This window comes from Lonchura striata, chromosome 16, assembly GCF_046129695.1.
Source record: "Lonchura striata isolate bLonStr1 chromosome 16, bLonStr1.mat, whole genome shotgun sequence".
In the NCBI taxonomy this organism is placed as follows: Eukaryota; Metazoa; Chordata; class Aves; order Passeriformes; family Estrildidae; genus Lonchura; species Lonchura striata.
In genome coordinates, this window is record NC_134618.1 from 4,113,707 (window position 1) to 4,135,968 (window position 22,262).

Sequence of the window (22,262 nt, forward strand, 5' to 3'; positions counted from 1 at the left end):
TGCAGTGTTAGCCCTGCCCCGTTGCTGCCAGTGGGATTGTTCCCAGGGAGAGGCAGAGAACAGGAAGGAAAGGTGCTGCACAGAGCAGGTCACACCTCTCTGAATTGTTACCTCTTCCTTGGCCATTCAGACTGAGAGAAAGGACCTGAATTTTGTTTACTCTGAGAGATAGAGCAGCCTTGCTCTTGGCTGGCAGTGAGAGGAGCAAGCAGATGAATTCCCAGTTTTAACCCCCTTTTCTGCATTTTGTTGTGTTCCTGATTCCACCCAAATTACCATGACCAGCCTCAGTTACCCGGCAAATCTGCAGGCAAATCTCCCCTCTCTCTCATATGGCTGTTTCCAAACATGGTCTGTGTGCCATAGCCCAGGGAATTGTTCCTCTGTCGTCTCTGCTGTTCTGGGAGCTCAGAGGAAGCTGTGGAGCCCTTTTCCCTTTTAGACAGAGCAGGAGTTGCTTCCTTGAGCTGCATCTTCCAGGCAGAGCTCTCCTGCCTGTGCTGAGCACAGCCCTCACACTCCAAGCAGCATGAATGCTTCCATGCCTTCCTTCCCTCTGTGACTCCTTCACAAACTCTGTCTCCCATTTCCATGTGATCAGTCTGAACAGGATTCAGGAAAAGGATCCAACCAGCTGGAGCTGAACAGAACCTCAGAGTCAGAATGAGAGAGACTGGGATTGTACCTCATCTCCTCTCCTCTGTATTTGCTGAAGTAGCCAGGAATGCAGTACTGAAATCCCTGACAGCCCCTTCCCATTGCTGTGGGATTAAGAGAGAACCCTCAAGTTTAGAAGAGGGAAAATGCTTGTCTTTGGTGAAAGCTGGTCAGAGATGTTTCAGTGTCTGAAATTAGTATGAGAAATAAATGTTTTATAAGCATATCTGACTAGACGGAAATAGAGTAATAAGTAACAGGGCTGGAAGTGCTGCCAATTGCTGTTAAACCAGATAGATCTGTGATAAATTCAGGTAATTAAGCCCAGGAATTTCAGGGGACAGGAGACTCCCACTGAATGCTTTCTTTTACTGTCCCTTTTCAACCTCTGCTAACAAAGTGGAATAGTTTGGAGCACCCAGGATGATGAAGGCATGGTTGTATAGGGCCCACCACAGAGCCCAGCAGGGTTTTGTTCTTGCTCTGTTCTGAGCCAACATGATGACAAGATAAGAAAAGTTCTAAATGCAGGAGAAGGTGAAAATAGAACAGATGGAAGCTCAGAAATTTTAAGTGGACTAAAATTCAGCTCAGGATACTTTTATGCTGGTGCTGCTTGAGAGGTTTAACCAGTTCTGCCCTTTCTCTTTTTGCAGTGGTGGTTGAGGTCACTGGTCATGCCCATGTTCTTCTGGCTGCATTTGAAAAGGTAAATGAGGGTATTTTTATCCCTCTGTCCCTGTTCTTGTGTATGTAAACATTTCCACGGGTCATTAGTTTTGTATTTATATAACACTTGGCACAGCAGCGTGCTGGCCTGTGCCTGGGGTTCCTGGGTGCTGCTGTAGTACAAAGAATCATTTGCAGAAGCTCCTGTGCATCCTGTAATTATCATTTGTACCCGAGCTGGTCATTCAGGGAACAGCAGGGGTGTTTCCTGTGTTCCCATGGAGGGTGGAAGGTGTTGGCCATGGCTGCTGCCACGCAGTTTTCCAGGGCTTCATGCTTTTTGCAGAACTGGATCTGCTGTGTCCAGACCCTGTTGCTCTATTGTTAGGCCTGAGTTTACACACAGGACCAAGCCCTGTTGGAAGGACTGGGATGCATCTTATGAAAAGGCTGAGTTCCATTGGTGTGTTTGATATAACTGACCCGGCCTACATGGTAAGGCCAAGCTGTGTCCACAAGCCTTGATAACAAATTCTCTTCCCTTGGTAACTGGACCCTGAAAACAGTTGCAATATCCATAACTGCATAACCATAGCACAAACCTGTTGTGTCTGGTTGGGGTAATACTGCAGACACATTTTCTAGGCAGGTGATACTTGCAGTGACACACTGAGGTGAGGCAAGAGCTGCTGGAGCAGAGCTGGAAATGTAGATGGGAGCAGCATCAGTGCTGTACTGTTGGAAATTCCCCACTTTCCAGCTGGCAGGTGGCTTACTTGTGTATTTCAGTGTGCCTAGTCCCTGCCAGGTCCTAATTCTGTTCCTCTGAGGTGGATAATGTGGATGGTGACAAGCTGAGTCAGAGGGCATAGCAAGCACAGTCAGTGCTAAGGAAACATATGGCTGGAAGATGCTCTAAGTGTTCTAGGTTGCTTTTTTTGTTGGACTTGATCTGTGAAGAAAGTGAGTTTTCCCTGTTAAGAAAGGCTGCTCTGAGCACTGGTTTTGTAGGTAGTTTTACTCCTGCCAGTTGGACATCTGACAGAAATGAGATGGAGTCAGCTGCAGCACCCCTAGGACCAGGGCAGGGATGTTATTGTAGTTTCCTCTGGCTGATATTAAAAAAAAAAAAAAAACAAAACATACTGGAATCCTTCAGTCGTTGTTCAGCCGCTTCTTATCTCTCATCTTCCACTTAATGCTTAAAACAAGATTAAAATCTCCCTTTTAATAAAAAGTCACAAGGCAAAGTACATGTTGAGTTCCTCAACATCCCTGTTTGGTTAAAATATATTCCCCATCCTTAAAGTAATTGCAGCTTTTGAAGTGTAGGTCCATAAATCCAGGGGAGGTCCTTGATAAATGAGCCCTGCTGATCCCCGGAGCTCATTCAGAGGAAAAACAGACCAGCAGGACTTGGTAACTTGCTATTTGTATGTATCTTTAAGATCAAAAGAATAACCTTGATCCTGTGCAGCCTGACCTTGCAGCTCCTCCAAAGGCAGAAACTTGTTTGCCTGAAAACAGGACTGTTTTGTCTGTGGTGCGATGTTGTTGTCTCTTCCTACTGAGACCCCTTCTGCAGACCTGCAGCTGTTCACAGGACCTGCTGGAGCATCCCCTGAGTCTCCTTTGCTGCTCTCCAGGCTGTGGCAGGGGACTTGGTTTCTTTCAGTTTAGTGGCCCTTGTGGGTGATGGGGAAAGTAGAACTGGCACACTGCTCCCATCACGAATTCTGGCACCAGGCGTGCACAGAATTGTTCCAGCTGTGCCTGCTACCACTGAGCAAATGCTGATGTGGAGCACATGGGACTTGTTTCTGACTCCATCCAGTGGACAAACTTTGTTCTCAGCCTCATGGCAGCCCCTTGCTCTGTCAGGGCTCGAGTGACTCTGTCTCTTGGTGTTATTTGGGGTGTTAATGATTTTCCCCACCAGGTCTTGCTGGACTGGCTGAAGAAGTGTCTGCACCCAGTTGGACTGCTTGCAACCTGAAAGCATCCAGTGTGCCAGGGGAGTTTTGTGTGGGCTCTGACCCACTTCAGCCAGGTTTAACTTGAGCCAAGTCCACCTGGCTCTGCACTGGAGCAGTAGCTCTCCAATACCCTGTTCCACTAACTCTGCTGGGAGGGACTGCTGCCCTCCAAGCTGTCCTGCTGATACACACCCCACTCTCCCCTTAGCTAGCAGACACCATCTCTGAAAAGAGCCTGTTCTGATTTGTACACTGCAGCTATTTAATGCTTTAATGTCTTTTTATTCCCTGCTAGCACGTTGATGGCAGTTTTTCCGTGAAACCACTAAAACAGAAGCAGATTGTAAGTACCTGTTTCCTGTCTACTCTTAAAGACTTTCTGGTCTCCCACAGCTGCCTGGCTGTACCCAGAGGGAGGGTTTGGTGTTCACTGAGAGCCTGAGATCTCACCTCCTTAGCTCAGCAAGGTGCTGGAACCCTTCATTTTATCATTTTGTCCCCCATCCTGGTGTGGTGTGATGTGCAGAAGCTGGTTAGTGTCTTATCAAGATTGAGGTTGCATCCAGTTCTGCATAGCCAGAAATACATAAGCAGCTGGTAAGATTGTCAAGAATTTCAGCTTCTGAAAAGAAATCTGGTAGTGATTCAAGGATCAGTTTGAAATGTCTTCAAGAAAGAGATGAGAATTTGGTGGTTGATCCTTTCAGCTTTAGCTGTGTGCTGTGTTTTAGCTTTAAACGAGTTTCACTTCATATGCTTACTTGATAGCTAGGGATTTCTGATTTGAATTAAGTACTACTACTTGCTACCAAGAAGGTCATTAAGTGCCTTAATAAGACACTCTTTGCTCCAAGATGTTCATTTCAATCCCTGGGTCAGAAAAGAACTACAAGCACAATCAGTAATCATAGCTCAAGATGGCATTTGGAAAAACACACAGCACCACTGAAACTGAGATAGCATCTGCACCCTTAGGAGAACAGAGCAGAGGTGTTAATCTATGTCTGGAGTAAACCATCTGTATAACATTGTACATGCTTTGCCATCCCTGCTTTTCTTTTGCCTTCCCCTCCCTGCCATTGCTCGAGTTGTGGGTACCTTTTGTGGGCATTGATCAGGAAGCAGCAGTGCATGAGCTGAACTGCTCTGTGCTGAGATCAGTTGTAGTGTAAGCACCAACCTGCCTGAAGAAAGTCAGCATGGATGAATACAAACAGTTGGATCAGCAGAAAACCATGACCTGGACTTGGCCATTGGCTCCATGTGCATCTGCTGAGGCTGTAAATAGCAGCAGAAGCCTTTGGAAGGATGACATGGTGTGGGATGGGTTGGAGAAGCACGGAGGTGGAGAATTGTCTACAACCACCTGCTCCTTCTGAATTACTCCCACTCTGGAAACCTAGAGATCTTCCCAGGAAGAGCTTTGTTGCACTGCTCACCTTTCCCTACTGGGACAGAAGCTCCTCAGGATTTTTAGAGGGAAGAGGTCAAAACAAACCCAGATTCCTGCAGAGACTTGGGCCTCTTTCTTCCTGACCTCTTCTGTGCTTTGAGCTGATGACTTCTGCACTTACAGTTGCTCATCATGATCCTCTGAGGAGTCAGGATGCTGGAACAAGGCTCTCTTTGAAATGCCAAGTTCCAAAAGAACATCTCCCACATAATTGTTCCCAAACTTCCTGGGTGAGTTGTGAGCTGCTGCAGAGCGTTTTGCTCAGCAGTCCAACAGTTGATCTCATTGCCATGAAATGCAGGCCTAGAACAGATTGTCTGTGAGCTGCACACTGAGTTACACAGGGACACTCTGGAATTAGTTTGTTATCACTACCCAGCTCCTGCCCCCACCTTGCCATGTGTCTTCTTCTGCAGCACAGGAATGCTGTGGCAAAGCCACTCCTCTTCTGAGCGGTGACAAGAGGAAAGGAGAGAGTCCAATTTGACATGGAAATTACAGAGGCCCTGGGATTGACCAGCTCTTTTTAACATGAAGTGCTGGCTGGTGGCTTGGCTTCACTGCATGCTCGGAGCTGGGCAGCTACTGGAGATGGCAGGAAAGTGTTTCCTCCCCATTTTTGGGAGATCTGCCTGTTTGGTACCTTGCAACCCCCTCACCCTTTTACCTGTCGTGAAGGTTTCAGTGAAGGAACACATCCTGCTCTGGGGAATCTCTGTATAGGTCCAGGTCACAGAATCACAGAGTCATTTAGGGTTGGGGAAGAGCTGCAAGGTCATCGAGTCCAATCTGTGACTGGTCACCACCATGCCACCCAGCCCTTGAACACCTCCAGGGATGCTGACTCCACCACCTCCCCAGGCAGCCCCTTCCAATGTTTAACAACCCTTTCTGTAAAGAAATTCCTCCTGGTGTCCAACCTGGTGTCCTCCCCTGGTGTTACAGATCCTTCTGCAGAGCCTTCCTACCATCCAGCAGACAAACACTCCCATCAAACTTTGTGCTGTCTGTGGACTTACTGAGGGTACCTCTGATCCCTTCATCCAGATCATCAATGAAGATGTTTATCAAGACTGAATCTTGACTGAATCTTGACTGAATCAGCCTCAGTGCTGAAGTTCAGCTGCTCAGTGGGGTTTGCAGGCGGCTGCCAGTTTGCAGAAGTAATGACTTGGAGTTGTCCCAGGCTGGGACTCTGAGCAACTTCCTCCTGTGCCTCAAGCACCTTCTGCCCCCACACCCCTAATTTAGAGAGGCCACCGAGGGCCTGGGGATGGCAATAAATTACATTGCACTAAGATAGAATTATTCCTCGAGTGCTTCTCATGCTAAGGGGCACTGTCTGTCCTCAGTAAGTTAACCTTATGCCCCCAGAGGATGAGCAGGGGGGTGATGTGCTGCCACTGGTGTGCCAGGAAGGAGCTGTTGGCACAGCCCATCCTCTGAGGTTGCAGAAATGGGTGGAAGCTAATCTTGGTTAAAGTTAAGCCGGACTTCACAGAGGAGAGGACTGTAGAAGGCTGATTGCCTCTGGTTATTTGAGCTGTGGGTGTGTATTCCCAATGTCTGGAACAAGCAGAGTGCTTGTTTTTAGATTATCTTGATAGCCCAGCTAGCCATTTCTGTTACTCTCTCTCAGACCAGGCAGGATGGACTCTACTTTTTGAGCAAGGAGAGGCTCATTCTCCCAGCTGTCCTTTGCAATATTTGTTTCTGTTACCTTTTTCGTGTCACTATAGGGGAGCTCTGGGTGTAACATGAACATTTGACACAGGGAGGGAGGGAAGGTGGTCATAAACCAGTAAAGGACAGAGCAGCTGTCACTCCAGCTGTGGTGTTCTCCCCTAGGTTGACCGGGTGAGCTACCTGCTTCAGGAGATCTACGGCATCGAGAACAAAAACAACCAGGAGACCAAGGTAAAGGTGCCCAGAAGGCTCCCTCAGCTGGGAGTTTCCAGCCTGCACTTTCTGCTTTTGAGCTTAATGATGGGGCAGGGCAGGGTGGAAGTGCTTCCCAGAGCTCAGTCTGTGTGATTCCTGCAGGCACCTGAGAAGCCCGGGCATGACAGATCATCCTTGGTGTCAGGATAACAGTCAGTGGAGTTGTGCTGAGGTAATTTTAGGCAGCATGAGGTTCTTGAGGATGTTCCCTGTGGCTTGGATTGATAGGAGAGAAGGGCATCAATGCCCCAGGGGTGTGTCAGAGCACTGATTTTTAGGGCTTGTAGAGAGCCAGTGTTGCTGTCTCTCTGCAGTCAAGGCAGTCATGCCTGGTGTCTGTGCTTTGCTTTTGTGGCTCCTTCATGTTCTGGTTGGGGGTTCTGCATGTTCTTGTAGTGTTTCAGAGAACTAAGCTCTCTGGGGCTTGCCAGTGCCCAGAGACATTCCTCTTGCATTCCCCAGCAGTAGGGAGCACAGCACCCCTAAGGGATGTATATGCAAATGCCATTACCAGAAACTTCCCATCTTGAGGCAGGAGCTGCTGCTGGATCCCAGCCTGCTGCACAGCCCTGCACAGGTTGTGTGACTTCTTTGTTCTTCCTTTAGCCTTTGTAGAGCTGCCCTTTGCTGCCACCTGGGCTCTGGAGTGTGCCCAGTGCTGGCCTTGGGATCACATTGCACACAGGGGAGTAGCCACTGAGTAAGACAAGCAAGGTTTCCTCTCCAGTGCCCTGCCCAGAGCATCCTGTGATCCCTGTCTGCCTGTGCCAGCAGGTAGCACCTGAAGAGGCAGGAGGCAAAAATATTTTCCAAGATTTTTCTTGCACAGGATTGATGGATGGAATTAACAGGATTGAGGGCTTCTTTTCGGGCCTTCCAAGGTCTTGTGATGATTCTCGTGATCCAGCAATCCCATGTTCCTGCCCATCAGACAAGTGGCCTGGGGGCATTTTTGTTCTTCCTTATTCAGCAAACCATGAGAGTGGGACAGCAAAGAGCCTGCTCTCCTTTCAAAAAGAGGCTGGCTGAGGATGTGGCAGCAGCACAAATGCTGGTTACACCGAGGTTGCCCATGGTCTGGCATGTGTTAGTCCTGGTGACCAAAGGGGCCCCAGGTGAAGGTGGAGGGTACCCCATCCTGGGTCATCGTGGTGGGCCTGGCACTTCTGTGACATCAGTGGGGAGCCTGTGGAGTTTTCTGGTGTCAGTCTTGTAGTTGGAGAGGGAGTTTCTCTCCCAGCTTGATCAGTGGCTGTGGTCCAATTTGTGGGGCTCTGAGAAATATGGTGTGAAGCATGTTCATGTTGAATGGGTGCACACTAATGAGCCTTTCAGCAGGGTAGCTGAGGGCAGCTGAGTGCCCTGGGCTGGTTCTCCTGCAGCTGCATCAGGGCTTGTGCCAGCACAGGGGATGCAGGAGAATCACTCACTTGCTCAGGGGACGTGTGGAAGCTGGGCTAGATGTGGCTGGAATGACAGGCAGCACACAGCTCCTTTTGGGGCTGCTCTGTCTGTGAGGAAGAAAGGCCAGAGTGCCAGAGAGTTCACTTCCCTGTTGACCCTGGCGCCACCAGGATGGGCGGCAGGAGCTTGCTCCTGGTCAGCCTCAGTCAAAGGGATCCTTGCCCCAAAATGGGTCCCCTCTGAACAGAACATGGCTCTGGGGAAGGACAACTCTGCCATGAATTCCAATTGCAGTGCCCTGAGGGGAAGGAGCATGAGCAGGGCTGTGTGGGCTACAGTTTGCTCTCCTTGAGGAACCCCTGCTGAGAGCTGCAAAAAGATCATTTCCAGACTTTTGGGTGGGAAATTCTCCCAGGCTCCTATCTCTTGGCAGCTTGGCATAGCCCCCACCACTGCCATGCCAACCCTTTTCTTCTCCTTGCAGCCTGCAGACGACGAGAACAGCGACAACAGCAACGAGTGCGTGGTTTGCCTGTCGGACCTGCGGGACACCCTGATCCTGCCCTGCCGCCACCTCTGCCTCTGCAACTCCTGCGCCGACACCCTGCGCTACCAGGCCAACAACTGCCCCATCTGCAGGCTGCGTGAGTGCCCCGGCCACCAGGCCTGTCACTGCCCCGGCCACCAGGCCTGTCACTGCCCGGCCACCAGGACAGCCACTGCCCCGGCCACCAGGCCTGTCACTGCCCGGCCACCAGGCCTGTCACTGCCCCGGCCACCAGGCCTGTCACTGCCCCGGCCACCAGGACAGCCACTGCCCGGCCACCAGGCCTGTCACTGCCCGGCCACCAGGCCTGTCACTGCCCCGGCCACCAGGCCTGTCACTGCCCCGGCCACCAGGCCTGTCACTGCCCGGCCACCAGGCCTGTCACTGCCCGGCCACCAGGCCTGTCACTGCCCCGGCCACCAGGACAGCCACTGCCCCGGCCACCAGGCCTGTCACTGCCCGGCCACCAGGCCTGTCACTGCCCGGCCACCAGGCCTGTCACTGCCCCGGCCACCAGGACAGCCACTGCCCCGGCCACCAGGCCTGTCACTGCCCGGCCACCAGGCCTGTCACTGCCCCGGCCACCAGGACAGCCACTGCCCCGGCCACCAGGCCTGTCACTGCCCCGGCCACCAGGACAGCCACTGCCCCGGCCACCAGGCCTGTCACTGCCCGGCCACCAGGACAGCCACTGCCCCGGCCACCAGGCCTGTCACTGCCCCGGCCACCAGCCCAGCCAGGGGCTCTCAGGCAAAGATATGGGAGCAGGAATAACAGTTCTTTATTGGGAAGAAAATTTAAAAAAACAAAAAGCATCAATGCAGTAATACAAAACAACACTGACAGAGTCAGAGCAAGCCCTGGCAGGCTGTGTGTCAGGGAGGTGGCAGCAGCCCCATCCCAGGGTGGCTCAGCCCTCCTGCAGTGCCAGCTGTGCTTCTGCTGAGCAGGGATCCTGGACAAGGGGGAGTTTTCCTCTGAAGCTCCAGGGCTGGGCCTGGTCTTCCTCTGGGAATGCAGTGGGAAGAAAGCTGCTCCTCTGGGAATGCAGTGGGAAGAAAGCTGCTCCTTTGGGAATGCAGGGGGCAAAGGCTGCTGTGGGGTTCCCAGGTCAGATTGGATCCAGGTAGAAATGCTTGGCTCCTCCCCTGGGCAGAGCATCTCCCCATGGATGATGGAATTTTCTCAGCCATGCAGGGACATTCACTGGCCATGAAGAGATCTCCTGGAGGGAGGATGGGTTGTGGAAGAGATAAAGAAAACTGCCCAATGAACAGAAGAGAACTGCCCCATCAGATAGGAATAGAATACACACACCCATTTCCAACCTAGGACACCTGGCCCCTGCCCAGCTCCTGATAAAGCAGTGCAGGCTGGGAAGAGGAACCTCTTTTCAGCACCCCAGCCCCAGGCTCAGCATGTGCTGCTGCTCTCACTGGCATCTAGAATAAATGTCCTCAGACAGGAGAGGAGAATGGCTCTGTCCAGTGCCTGCCTGGCCGCTCACCCTCTCCCTGGGGTGGATTTGAAGGTGCAGGTGCTCTGGGCTATGCCATCTCAGCAGTTCTTGTGTTTTGGTGAAGATGTTGGAAAATCCCCTAAAGGAAGGGATGGAGAAGCTTTATCCTGCGGGCATCTGGCTGAGAGAGCAGCCAGCACCACTGGAGGGATGTCCAAGTACATAGCATGATTTCTTTTTATCTTCTGACAACCTTACCCCGATTTCATCAGGAGGCAGGGATGAGGTAACAGTCACTTTGGAGTCTTTTGCTCTGCCAGGAATCAGGAGGATTTGCTTAACCCCTGCATTGCCCAGCTCACAAAAGATGGAAAAACTTAAATACGTGTTTTGACACTCGGGCAGCATTTGCTGAATTCTGTGTTTTTTCTCAAAAGCACAGAGGCACAGGAGGCCCTTCAGAATTTTGTGTTTCTGCTGGAAGGGGCAGAGTGTGTGTTTTACTGCCTGGTGTCTGAGGTATTTGATTGTTTCTAACTGACAATTCTCAGGGAAAGAAATAAAGAGCCTAAGACAGATATTTGGCCTGAGAAATTAAGTCCAAACATGGCAAAGAGCAGTAACCAAAAGCAAGATCTAATGGCTCCATGGCCCCGCTCCTCGTGCTCAGGGGAGCTCCCCCATGCCCAAAACGTGTCTGTGGCAAGGCCAGGAGCTCTGGCACGGCCTGGCCCTGCTGGGCTGTGCAGTCACCACCTCCTGTTCTCTCCCAGCCTTCCGTGCCCTGCTGCAGATCCGCGCGGTGAGGAAGAAGCCGGGGGCTCTGTCGCCGGTGTCGTTCAGCCCCGTCCTGGCACAGAGTGTGGACCACGATGAGCACTCTGTAAGTACCTGCTGGCCCCTGTGCAAAGCCTGGCCGCTGGTCTCAGCCTGAGCAAGCAGCTGGGGGTGCATGAGTTGCTTGGACTGATGGCTGGGACCTCAGGAGGCCTTCCCAAGCAGTGCTGCCTTTTCTTATCAACCTGCTGGATTAGTAACACAACTGGATTAGAGGAAACAAATCCACAGAGATCTCAGGATGAGAAGGCTTCCTGTTGCCTGGCCCAACAGAAAATTGGTAGTCTCTGGGCATGACAGGGTGGGAGCTGTGAAAACAGGGCAGAGTGGTTCCAGTTTGACTTGCACACACATCTCTGTGGCAGTACATGGATGAAATGCCCTTGGCATTGGGGTTCCTAGCATGGGAGTAGAAAGGCCTCCTTGTGGCAGCTTCCCTGGATGTCTTGGCATGCATCTGATGGGATGTGGGATGAGAAGTGTCAGTGCTGGTGGCCTCAGGGCCCAGTTGCATGTCCCCAGTGTGGTACAGGCAGCAGCTCTTTGCCTGAGCAGCACTGTTGCACAGCTGGCTCTGGTGAGACACAGATTACAATGAAGAGAAGGACAAGTGCATCTAGATCATCCTACAGGCTTTCATGGGAACAGATACTGTCACAGAAAAAGGTTGAGTTTATGCATCTGCCCTCTGCTGCCTTCAGCTGGGGCTGAGGAATAGGGTGCTGAATGCCCAAGGGTTGTGAAGCAGAGTGTGATGTGTGTAGGACAGGGGTGCTGTCACCTCCAGCGAGGTGAGGAGATGCTGTATGTCTCTTCCTGTCACTTAACCTCAAGAAACAACTTCTTTAAAATTGGTTTTCTCTTGACAGCGCCCCTTTAAACCCCTTAAGGTGAGCTCTGTCTCCCTGCCCAGCAGGAAGCCTAGGAGGGAAGTAAGAACAGTAAGTGGACTCGGCTGGTTGCACTTGGCAGCTCTCTGCCAGCAGTGTCACCTGCACGTGGCAGTGTCACACACGAGGGCTTGCTGACACGCTGGGTTTGGCCTGTGCCCCTGCCAGGCTGTGACACTCCACATCCTTCACACTGGCACTGAGATGCTCACACCCTGCACAGATGATCACTGACATCCCTGGTTTGCCTGTGGAGGAACAAGCAAGAAGGAAGCAGCTTGGCACAGGGGGCTGATGCTGACTCTCAGCGACTGTCCCCTGGCTGATTTATGGCTCCTGGCCAAGATGTTTGCATAGCTGCATAGGACTGTGGGCAAGCTGCAGTCCCCACAGCTCACCCAAAAGCTTCCTTGCACTTACCTCATCCCCTTGGCAGTTTGGTGTGGGCACATCTTGGTGTGGTTTGTGGTGCTGGCATGTAGAGGTGCAGCTGGAGCTGGTCTTGCATTCAGGAACACCAGCTGTGACAGACTGGTTTGCTTTTACAGGAGCAGGAAGGATGGAGCTTGTTGTGGCTGGGGACCCTCTGAGTGGGTGTGGCAGTGTGTAACTGGAGTGCTGTGCTGGGGACAGCTTGACTGGCAATTGTAGGGGTCCAGGAGCTGACAAGGGGAAACCTGAGGGAGCCTCCAGGCCAAGAAGGCTGTTTGTGCCCTCTTTGTGTACTTCCATCAAATGCAGCCATGGCTGTCATCTCTATCAAGGAAGTTGCAGTTTTCTTTTGCTCAAGCCAGCTCAGATGCTTGGCCTTGTAGGAGCACGGCTTGCTGGGCTTTGAAGGTCTGGATAAAACCTGGTGCTGGTTCAGGTTTGAACCCATTCTGGCATGACCTGGCTCTCTGCAAGGCTCCCACAGGGACTGGCAGTGTTCCTGAGGGTGTGGTGTGAATGTCCCAGAAGGGAAAGGTGTCCCAGTGAGGGTGTTTGGCTGGGAAATCCTCCTCCAGGCTCTGTGCTGTGCCATGCAGCCTGAGCTTTCACCACAGCAAAAGGCAGCCTTTGAACCCTCAGGGTTCTCCTCTGCACAGCCAGGAGAAAAAGCCCCAAACAGGAATCCAAGGGGGTTTGTCTCCCTGACTTTTCTGTACACAGACTAGCACAGTTGGGCTGCTGTCTGCAGATTAAAAGTTTTTTGGAGATGGCTTTTGGCCCCACCACCTGCAGCTGGCAGCAGCTGGAAACTCATTCCTTGTTTAGCTGAGCTGTTTGTCTTCAAAGCTCATAACCCTCACGGGACCAATATTGGGATGTGGGCTGGTGATTGACCCCAGATGCCACTCATTCCTCACTCCCCATCAGACCTAACTCCTGCTGTGACCACAGGTGAGTCAGTTCAGCACTCAGCTCTCACCAAATTAGGGGCTGTGTTGGGCAGGTTCTTCTGCAGGTGTGACTGGGACATGAGACACACAGAAGCTGTGGAGGTTCATGGCCAGGCTTAGCAGCACGGTGCCATCCTCTGTACAACTTAGAACCATCTCCTTGAGGACACAGGGCTGAAACATCTCAATTTAATGCAGCCTGAACTGTGGGAGTGTCACCTCTTGATTTGCATCAGGCTGTGCTGAGATGTCCGTGGCCTCTCAGGGTGCAGCATAAACCCCATTTGTCTGTGTCCACAGGGTCTTTATGATCAGAAGGATTTTTCGAGTTAAACCAGTGTTAATTTAATGGCTTTGCAAGGGTCCCCTTTGCCTGGCAGCTTTGTGGTTTACAGAGGGATGGGGATTGGTGTGGCTTTCCTTCTTCCTTATGAGGTCAGTGGCTCTGTGATCCCTTTCCTGCCTTTTAGCAGAGGTGACTGTGCATGGAGCCTGTGTTAACAGCCAAGAGGACATGGGAGAAGTGGAACTGGGGTAGGCCTCAAGAACCATCTCTCAGCTGGTGCACACATGCTTCCCTCCTTCAGCTCTGCCTCTGTGACACTGGTGGTGCTGTGAAAAGCTGCCTGTTCATGGCTGGGAACACAAGTGGGATGTTCATTGAGCTGGAAGGGTCTCTGAGCCATTGGAAGAGCTTTCAGGGGAAAAAAAATCCAAACATATTTTGTCGCAGCTTTTTAGGAGCCTGCCTTGTCACCCTTCTTGCCCGGCTCTTGAAAGCACATCAGGGGAGTGCCCAATCTCTCAAGCACTGCTCTGGGAACTTGCTGGGAGTGTCACACCAGCGTTGCAGCCCTGAGGGGAATGTGTGTCTGTTGCCAGGGAAGGAGAGGTGGCTGTGGGGATGGGCTGCCTGGGGGGCAGGGGGCTTCCAGCCTGGGGTATCTTCCTGACTTCCCCCCTCTTTCTGACCCGCAGAGCTCTGACAACATCCCCCCGGGCTACGAGCCCATCTCCCTGCTGGAAGCGCTGAACGGCCTGCGCTCCGTGTCCCCCTCGCTGCCCTCGGCCCCTCTCTACGACGAGATCACCTACTCGGGGGTGGTGGATGGGGTTCCTCCCGCCAGCCGCCCGCTCGTGGCCATGGACAGAGCCCTGGAGGGCGGCCACCAAAAGGGCAAGCGCAGCAAGTCTCCAGACAGGTCAGCAGGGCACGGGGTCCGCTCCTCTTGCAAGCCCTGAGGCTTGGTGGCCACACGCACTGGGAGCCAGGAGAGGGCTCGGGCTGGTCCCATCACTGCTAGCACAGCTAACTCAGAATTTTAGGAGGCCAGCAGGTGCTTGTGCCAGGGAGGGAACTGGGACATTGTCCCTGTGTTCAACCTGAGGTTACAGCTTGTGTCTCCTAAGGGCTGGCTCTGTCACCAAAAGAAAGAGGATTTTTAACAAGGAGAATGTGGTCATAGAATCACAAAATGGTTTGTGTTGGAAAGGGCCATAAAGCTCATCTCATTGCAACTCCCCACTGTGGACGGCCAACTTGCACTATCCAAGGTGGCTCCAAGCTCTCTCCAACCTGGCTTTGGACACTTCCAGGGATGGAGCACCCACAGCTTCTCTGGGCAACCTGTACCAGGGCCTCACCACCCCCATAGTAAAGACTTTGGCTGGAAATGCCTCCTTCCTTAGTCCTAAAATTTACATTTTATGTCCAAACCTTACTGGACTTCAGCTTTCCATGGAGCTCCTCAGGAGCAAAGGAATGGGGAGAGGAGTGACTTGGATTTCAGAGCACAAAGTGCTGAATTGAGATCCTGTAGTTCTTGTCTGAGGGCTCCTCTGTTGGCCCTGTGATGGAGGGGTTAGGTGAGGATATGGGGCTGTTCAGATCAGATCAGACTTGGTCTGTTTCTGGAACTCCTCACTGTGCTCCAGCCCAGATTTTCACCTGAGAAGGGAGCCCTGAAAGTGTGAGGAGCAGCACAGGACCTGGGCCTCTTGTTGCTGTGCTGGAGTTTGGCAGCACTTGGCTCTGTCCCACCCTGCTGCTGCTGTTTCCATGTGGCCAATACTGGAGGCCTTGGTGGATTCAGCTCCCCAGTCTGAGCTCCTGCTCATGAGAGTTGGCTTGTGATGCCCCCAAGTCCTCCAGGCCCCAGGGTGCTGGCAGCTCCCTGCAAATGGAGTTTCTCTTGCTGCAGCGCACTACGGTCTCCCTCATCCCCGATCCATGAGGAGGATGAGGAGAAGCTCTCCGAGGACTCGGACTCGCAGGCGGTGCTGAGCGGGGGTGAGCTGGTCCTGAGGGAGACCAGCTCTCCAGAGGTAAGTGTGTGCTTGCTAGGGGGGCTTCTGAACCAGAGCTCTTCTGGGGGGGCTTCTGGGACATGGCAAGTGCCTGCTGGGGGGCCATTGCCCAGAGCCAAGAGTCTTGGCTGCTTTGTTTACCCCTAGGGCTCCATGGGGAAGGATGTAGCCACTCCCTGTGCTCCTGACATCTCTTTGGAAGTGGAAAACCACTTAGCTGGAGCAATGGCAGAGCTGACCTTCCCCAGCATCCTGGCCAAGTCCAGCAGTGTTTGGGGTAGGGGTGGGAGCTGGGCATTAGGAGCTTCCAGTGCTGGTAAGACCCCTGTATCCCAGCCTGTGGTGCTACAGCACTGGGGTAGCCCCCTGCTCCTGCCCTGGAACAAGCCCTGGCCCTGAGCACAGCTCCCTGGAGAAAGCCAGAGCAGGAGAATGGCACAGCAAAGCCTCCAGCTGAAGAAGTAACCTGTGCTGTCCCTCCTTACAGAGCGTGGCAGGGGAAGAGATGGAGGAGGCCTCATCGGTGCAGCAGGGTAGGTGTGGGTGCAGCCAGACCTCTGCTCGATGTTCAGTGCTGTTGTGTGGGACAGGGACCATTGGGGAATGAACAACTGAGCTCAGAAACATCCAGCCCCCTAAACCCATCTCTGAGGCACTGTTCTTCACCAGGGAAATGTGCCAGGGTCTTTTATTGGAGGTGAGGGAGCAAAATCCACAGGTCTCCCTGGCTTATTTGCCAGGCCTCTTGCCTTGCTTTGAGCTTTACTCAGGTAGAGCTTTCCATGCCATGAGCTCTCCTTGCACCAGTGAGGACACCACTGGGGTCCTGGTGAGAGCACATCCACTGTACTGGGCACACAGAATGGGCCTCTGGGTCCTTGGGATGGGTCTCTGGTGCTCAGTGAGCACCCAGAGGGGACAAGGATGGGGTGTGAGAGAGGAGTGATGGGCACGCTTTGGGCCACGAGGCTGCAGGTGAAGAGGTGGCCCTTTGGCACTGTGACCCGGGCCAATGTGACCGGCACTCCTGGAACCTCAGTGGGGCTGGGTGGGCCGGGGCAGCTTCCTCACATGAAGACCTCGACCCACCCTGGCTGTGAGCGCCCGCGGTCCATGCTGGGGCTGAGGGGCCGCGCTCTCGGCTGGTTCCAGGTAGCCGCCCGCCCTCGGTCGAGGACGTGCTGCAGGACGGTGGCTGCGGCGAGAGCCGGAGCCTGACGCGGTCCGAGAGTGACCCCCCGGTCGACGTCTTCCTGCCAGGTAATGGCCGTGCCGCTGGGGCCGGAGCCGCCACCGTGGCTCCAGGGCCGGGGGGCGCGTGGAGCTGTGTCCCACAGCCCCGGGGTGGGACTGGAGCGCTCCTGCCCGGTGCACGGGCTCCCACTTCCCGTGGGCAGGGTGAGCGGTGGGCAAGGGGGCCTTATACAGAGGTAATGGCCCCTTCTCTCTCCTCCTCCGTCACCCTCGTGTCTCTGTCCTTCCCCTCCTTTCTTCTCTTTGGGCCACGGCCCCTCCCAGCACAGTTCTGTGTGACAAAGGCCTCCTGTGTGCTCCCAAGTGTGCTCCTGCTTCTGGGTGAGGGAGGGGAGCGATCTGGGCCAGCAGCTGGGGACTGGGGCAGTGTTGTCACGGCAGGAGGGTCCCAGTGCGCCATGCTCTGAGCACACCCGTGGGACACTGCTGTCCTCACCTCTGACTGTTGTCGTTGCAGCCTGTTTTCTTCCGTAGAGTCGCAGTCTGTTCTGAGTTACCTCTCTAATGTCTCCTTCCCTCTCTGTCTGCCTTCCTCCCTCCTGTCTTGGGCAGCACTTGGTCCTGATTCCTGCTCTGTTGGTATAGAGGAGTAAGCTGGTACGTCTTCTCGTTCTTCTTATGCATCCCTGTTGTGTGGGGCAGCAGGGCCCTCCTGGGAACGCTGGCAGAGAGTGGGGATGGGGCTGGTCCTGGCCACCGGGGCAGAGAAGGAGGGGCAGCAAACCAGCCGGGCTGCCCTGCTGGCTCTGTCCTTGCTCCCTTCCTATTCCTGGCACAGAATTCCTGCTGTCCCTGAGTGCCAGGACGCCAGGCCGGGCAGCAGAAACCCCTCCCCACTGGCTTCTGCTGCGCGTGGGCTCTGCTGCCTCCGGGGCACCACGAACATCCAGGCCCCTGCTGGCTTCTCCCAGGCTGTGGCAGACAGTGTCCCCGCTCAGTGTCCTGTGTCCCACCCTTTCACTCAGCCTCCCTCTGAGGACATGAGTGGTCGGCTGCAGCCCCATCTCCTGTGGTCCGTCCGGGGCGGGAGGGATGGCTGAGCACCCGCCGGGGCTGCCTTTACTGAGCCTGAACTCCCTCTCCTCACGTAGGCTCGTCCGACTTCGCCAAGACGCTCCCCGTCCGCGGCACCGGCAGCCCCACGCAGCCCCTTCTCTTCGAGCAGACCCGTCTGCACCTGGAGGACGAGCAGAGCCTTTCGTGAGCGGGGCCGGCCCCGCCCGTGCCGCCGGAGCCCGCCGGGCTCTCCCGGGGACGCAGCGCGGGGTGTCGCACCGACGCGGTTTCGGCACAGCCTGTGCATGTTGGCTGGCGGTGGGTAGGGGCTGGTGTCGTGTTTTTCCGTGGGAGATGTCTGTGGGGCCGGGGCGGGGCTTCGAGGTTCGAGTCGGCAGATGAAGGACATTACCGATGTATATTTTGTACTTACCGAGCACAGCCCTTTGCTGTCACTGCCCCTGTACATAACTGTGGCCCTCCCTGCCTTGCCGGGGCGCGGGGCTCCGCGGGAGCGGGGGAGTGCGGGGGTCAGCCCCGGCCCACGCCGAGCCCGTCACGGGGGGACGCGGGGGTCAGCCCCGTCCCAGCCCGCCCGGGGTGACCCCCGCGCCCCCGGTCCCGCAGAGCCCGGCGCTGCCCACGCCGTGTGCCTTGTTCTGCTTCTGCGGGGGGTCCCGGGGCACATCCCCCCACCTCCCGGTCTATGTTTGTAGTAATAAACCCGTGGAGCAGCCACGCGAGTCCGTGTGCAGGGGGGCGGGCGCTGGGCAGGGGCGGGGCCAATGGGCGGGGCGGGGCCAATGGGCGGGACGGGGCCAATGGGCGGGGCCAATGGGCGGGGCGGGGATTGGTGCGTGGGCGTGGCCAAGGCCCGGGGGGGGCTCGCTCGTTCCCGCCCCCGCCTCCTTCCCGGCATGCCCTTCGGCGCCCCGCCTTCCCCCCGCGCTTGGCCGGGATTGGCCGCGCGCGCTGCCCTAATAAGGCGAGCGGCGCGCGCAGCCCGCCCGCCCCTCATTGACCGCCCGCCGGCCGCCCCGCCTCTGCCGCGCGGCGATTGGCGGGCGCTGCCGAGAGCCCATTGGCCCTGCGGCGCGCGGCGCGCTCCCATTGGCCGAGGCGGGCGGCGGTCCCGCCCCCGCGGCGTCGTGGGCGCGGCGCGTGCGCGGAGCGGACGGCGGTGGCGCGAGGCGATGGCGGCGGTGGGGACGATGGCGGCCATGGGCCCGCTGCCCGCCATGGGCGCGCTGCCGCCTCTGCCCACGCTCGGCGTGCCCGGCGTGCCCGAGCTGAAGCCGCTCACGCGGTACGAGGCGATGCGGCTCGGCCCGGGCTGGAGCCACTCGTGCCACGCCATGCTGTACGCGCCCAACCCGGGCATGCTGTTCGGCCGCATCCCGCTGCGCTACGCCGTGCTGGTGAGGGGGGGCGAGGCCGCGCCGGGCCGGGGCCGGGACCAGGGCGGCGGCGGGCGGGCCTCGGGCTGGGTCGGGGCGGACGGGGCTGGGTCGGGCCGCGGGCTCCGGGGGCGGCGGGCTGAGGGGCGGTGGCTCCGCGCTAGTTCCCGTTCAGGGCGGTAGTATCAGGCTGGGCCCGAGCCCGAGGGGGAGCCCCCGGGCCCGCGGGTCCGTGCGGCCGGGGCGCAGAGCCCCGACGGCCGGGCCGCTGTCGGTGGATGGTCCTGGATGCGCCGGAGCTGGTAGTGCCGCGACGGAGCGGCCGCGACGCCTCCCGCGCCCCTCCGGCTCCTCCGGAGGCCTCCGTGCCGCTCCCTCGCCCCCCGCCGGGGGCCGCGCCGTGCCCCATTAACACCCTGCGCCTCTATTGCAGATGCAGATGCGATTTGACGGACTGCTGGGCTTTCCCGGGGGGTTCGTGGATCGCCGTTACTGGTCCCTGGAGGACGGTCTGAATCGGGTGCTGGGCTTGGGTTTAGGCTGTGTGCGCCTGACGGAAGCTGACTATCTGTGCTCGCACCTGACAGAGGGGCCACATCGCGTGGTGGCACACTTCTACGCCAGGCAGCTCACCCTGGAGGAGCTGCACACCATCGAGATCAGCGCGGTGCATTCCCGAGACCACGGGATGGAGGTGGGACACCCGGGAGGGGTGTGCGAGCTCTCAGTTAGCCCAGGGAGGCACCGCTTCCCTCCTGGGTCTGCCGGGCTGCCCTGGCCAGCCCGGCCGGGGAATGCACCGCAGGTAGAGCTGCCGGCGGCAGGTGCCCGCACCGCCCGTGGCATCGGCGTTAGGGACTGTGGCCGGGGTCGTGCCGCAGCCTCCAGACCTTAGCGAGCTTGAGCTCCAGCTTTTCCTGCTGTCCCACGCAGGGATGATCCCCGTGTTGCCGCTCAGCCTCAGGATGCGGGCGAGGGCCGTTTGCAGCTGGGGGGGATCTCCCCCTGCCCTGGGCCGAGTGCCCCGGACTGGACCGTGACCTCGGTGTGGTGATGTTGCTGTGACCCGAGTTCCTCCCGTGCGGGGGGCACCTTCCTGCCCCCGGGCAGCCGAGCCCGGCTGATGGCCGGGGCAGAGCGTGAGAGCCAGGGCCTCCCGCGTGCCCACGGGGCGCTCGGTGGGTGCCAACAGCCCTCCGAGCAGAGGCAGCGGGCGCTGGGTTGTGACCTGCTCGAGGGGACTCGTGGGTCAGCCGTGGTGTCCCCACGCAGGGCAGGGCTGGCGGGGAAAGCGGGACTCCCCATAGTGGCCTGGGGCAGCGGGATCCCTCCGATGGGGCAGAAGGGGGAGCAGAGCCAGGGCTGGGCTGAGGGGCTGGGCAGGGAGAGCAGGGCCCTGTGGGGGCATTTGGGCAGGGGCACTGACGGGGCTCAGTGGGGCTGAGGGGAGCAAGGGCAGGGGCTGGTGCGGGAGGGAGGGGCAGGACCTGGCACGGGGGCAGGGAGAGCCTGGGACAAGGGCTGGCGGGCACTGGGTGAGGGTGTGGGGCTGAGGGGGTGTGGGGCAGGGGGGGCTGGTGCTGCTGTGGCCCCTGCTGAGCTGTGCCCGTACTGTTGCAGGTGATGGGCATGGTCCGTGTCCCCCTCTACACCCAGAAGGATCGCATGGGCGGGCTGCCCAACTTCCTGGCCAACTCCTTCGTAGGAACCGCCAAGTTCCAGCTCCTGTTTGCCCTGAAGATCCTGAACATGGTGCCAGAGGAGAAGCTGGCCGAGGCGGTGGCTGCCACGCAGAGGCCGAAGAAGGCGGCCATCGACCACAGCGGGGGGGCAGCAGGACACCACCACCACAAGGCGGGCAACGAGCTGGGTAGAGCGGGCAACGAGCTGGGAGAGAGGGCAGAGCACCCGGGCATGGTGCACGTGGGGGCCGAGCAGCATCTGGTGGGGCTGGAGGGCCAGGGCCTGGGGGAGGCCGAGGCGCTGGAGCAGCACGTGGGGCTGGGCGCTGATGCTATGGCAGAGCAGGCGGTGGCTGAAGGGATGGAGTGACGCCGCCGTGTTGGCGCTCAATTAAAAGTGGGTGAGCTGAGAGACTTGTAACTTTCTGACCCGTGGCTGCTGCAATGGCTGCCCACGCGATCCCACTGCCCAGCCGGGAGGGGTTGGGTTTGTCTAAAGCAGGGAAAAGCGATTTTATTTTTATGGCCATTAAACTCTTAGCGAGCTTCCCAGATCAACCTGCACAGCCCCTGCAGAGAGTTCATGTGCTTACGTGAGGGTGCCAGAGCCTTAGAATAATGCTTTTGATTTCAGGGACACACTGCTGCTGTCAGGTCCCCCTTTTATTTGTAAGGAACAAAACATCCAGTTTTTTAAATGCCCCATCTCGACTTGGACGTGGTTGTGTTGGTATGGACACAGCTGAGGCCTGGGGCTTCTGGTCAAGCACCTCTGCCCATGTTAGTGGCCGGGCTCCTGCTCGGGGTGCTGGCACAACGGGGCAGCCATGCCATGAATTCCCTCTGGGGCGTTGGGGATGCTCATGTGGGTCCCTACCTGGAGATCTGTGGGAGCAGGAAAGTGGAATAAATGGCTTTGCTGAAAGTTTAACGCTTGGGCTCGTTCTTGAGGCTGGTGCAGAGCTGGTGGTGACCCAGAGCCAGGGCGGTGCAGGATGGGGGAGCAGAGGCCAGAGGTGAGGGGCTGGAGCTGAGGTGGCAGGAGAGCTGTGGGCTGGCTCAGGTGCTGCACTTGAGAGTTTGGGGTGCTCCAGAATGGCTTGTGCTCCCCAGGGCTCCAGACAGGGGCTGGAGCTGCTTGTCCCAGGTGCAGCAGCACTGCCCAAGCACTGGCTGTACCTGAGGGGCCTCAGTCCTGGCTGAAGGGGGCACAGCCTGTGAGGAGCCCAGCACTGCAGCTGAGCCTTAGGAAAACCCACCCACCCATCCTGCAGTCCTGTTGGAAGGGCAGGCTCAGCGCTTGTGGAGCTGCTCCCCGTTCCCTGTTCCCCCTCTCCCTGGTTTGGAGCAGCAGCAGCTCCCCCAGGATCCCCCCAACCCCACAGAAAAGGGCCTGTGGTCACCCCTGTGG

The 22,262-nt window shown here is 56.7% G+C and overlaps 2 protein-coding genes across 5 annotated transcripts in view; both read left to right on the forward strand.

The window, feature by feature from the left end:
- The window catches only part of MGRN1 (mahogunin ring finger 1), a 50,004-nt gene extending 31,496 nt beyond the window's left edge, over positions 1 to 18,508 (forward strand). The window contains exons 7-17 of one of the 2 annotated variants that reach the window (XM_077786805.1): positions 1,314 to 1,366; positions 3,598 to 3,645; positions 6,604 to 6,672; positions 8,585 to 8,744; positions 10,880 to 10,989; positions 11,813 to 11,884; positions 14,194 to 14,417; positions 15,417 to 15,540; positions 16,010 to 16,055; positions 16,675 to 16,782; positions 17,868 to 18,508. In XM_077786805.1, the coding sequence (XP_077642931.1) occupies positions 1,314 to 1,366; positions 3,598 to 3,645; positions 6,604 to 6,672; positions 8,585 to 8,744; positions 10,880 to 10,989; positions 11,813 to 11,884; positions 14,194 to 14,417; positions 15,417 to 15,540; positions 16,010 to 16,055; positions 16,675 to 16,782; positions 17,868 to 17,980 (1,127 nt within the window). In that variant the 3' untranslated portion in view covers positions 17,981 to 18,508. Of the gene's footprint in view, positions 1 to 1,313; positions 1,367 to 3,597; positions 3,646 to 6,603; positions 6,673 to 8,584; positions 8,745 to 10,879; positions 10,990 to 11,812; positions 11,885 to 14,193; positions 14,418 to 15,416; positions 15,541 to 16,009; positions 16,056 to 16,674; positions 16,783 to 17,328; positions 17,374 to 17,867 lie in introns of both variants that reach the window. The other variant, XM_077786804.1, reaches the window with a different exon arrangement.
- A 441-nt stretch (positions 18,509 to 18,949) lies between these two features.
- On the forward strand, positions 18,950 to 21,776 carry NUDT16L1 (nudix hydrolase 16 like 1). Of its 3 annotated transcripts, XM_021550063.2 has the most exons (4): positions 18,950 to 19,190; positions 19,603 to 19,678; positions 19,757 to 19,863; positions 20,790 to 21,776. In XM_021550063.2, exons 1-4 carry the CDS (start codon positions 18,966 to 18,968, stop codon positions 21,219 to 21,221), a joined length of 840 nt encoding a protein of 279 aa, XP_021405738.1. In that variant the 5' UTR covers positions 18,950 to 18,965; the 3' UTR covers positions 21,222 to 21,776. The 3 variants fall into 3 exon arrangements, with proteins under 3 accessions (XP_021405738.1, XP_021405737.1, XP_077642932.1); XM_021550062.2 differs by having other exon boundaries at positions 19,603 to 19,863; XM_077786806.1 differs by lacking the exons at positions 19,603 to 19,678; positions 19,757 to 19,863.
- The last annotated feature ends 486 nt before the right edge of the window (positions 21,777 to 22,262 follow it).

Bases quoted from the DNA above. Each gene is read 5' to 3' on its own strand.
- NUDT16L1 (XM_021550062.2), top strand. From the start codon at position 18,966: ATGGCGGCGGTGGGGACGATGGCGGCCATGGGCCCGCTGCCCGCCATG. The intron at 19,191-19,602 runs GTGAGGGGGGGC...CCTCTATTGCAG, and splicing joins CGCTGCGCTACGCCGTGCTG to ATGCAGATGCGATTTGACGG. The intron at 19,864-20,789 runs GTGGGACACCCG...GTACTGTTGCAG, and splicing joins CCCGAGACCACGGGATGGAG to GTGATGGGCATGGTCCGTGT.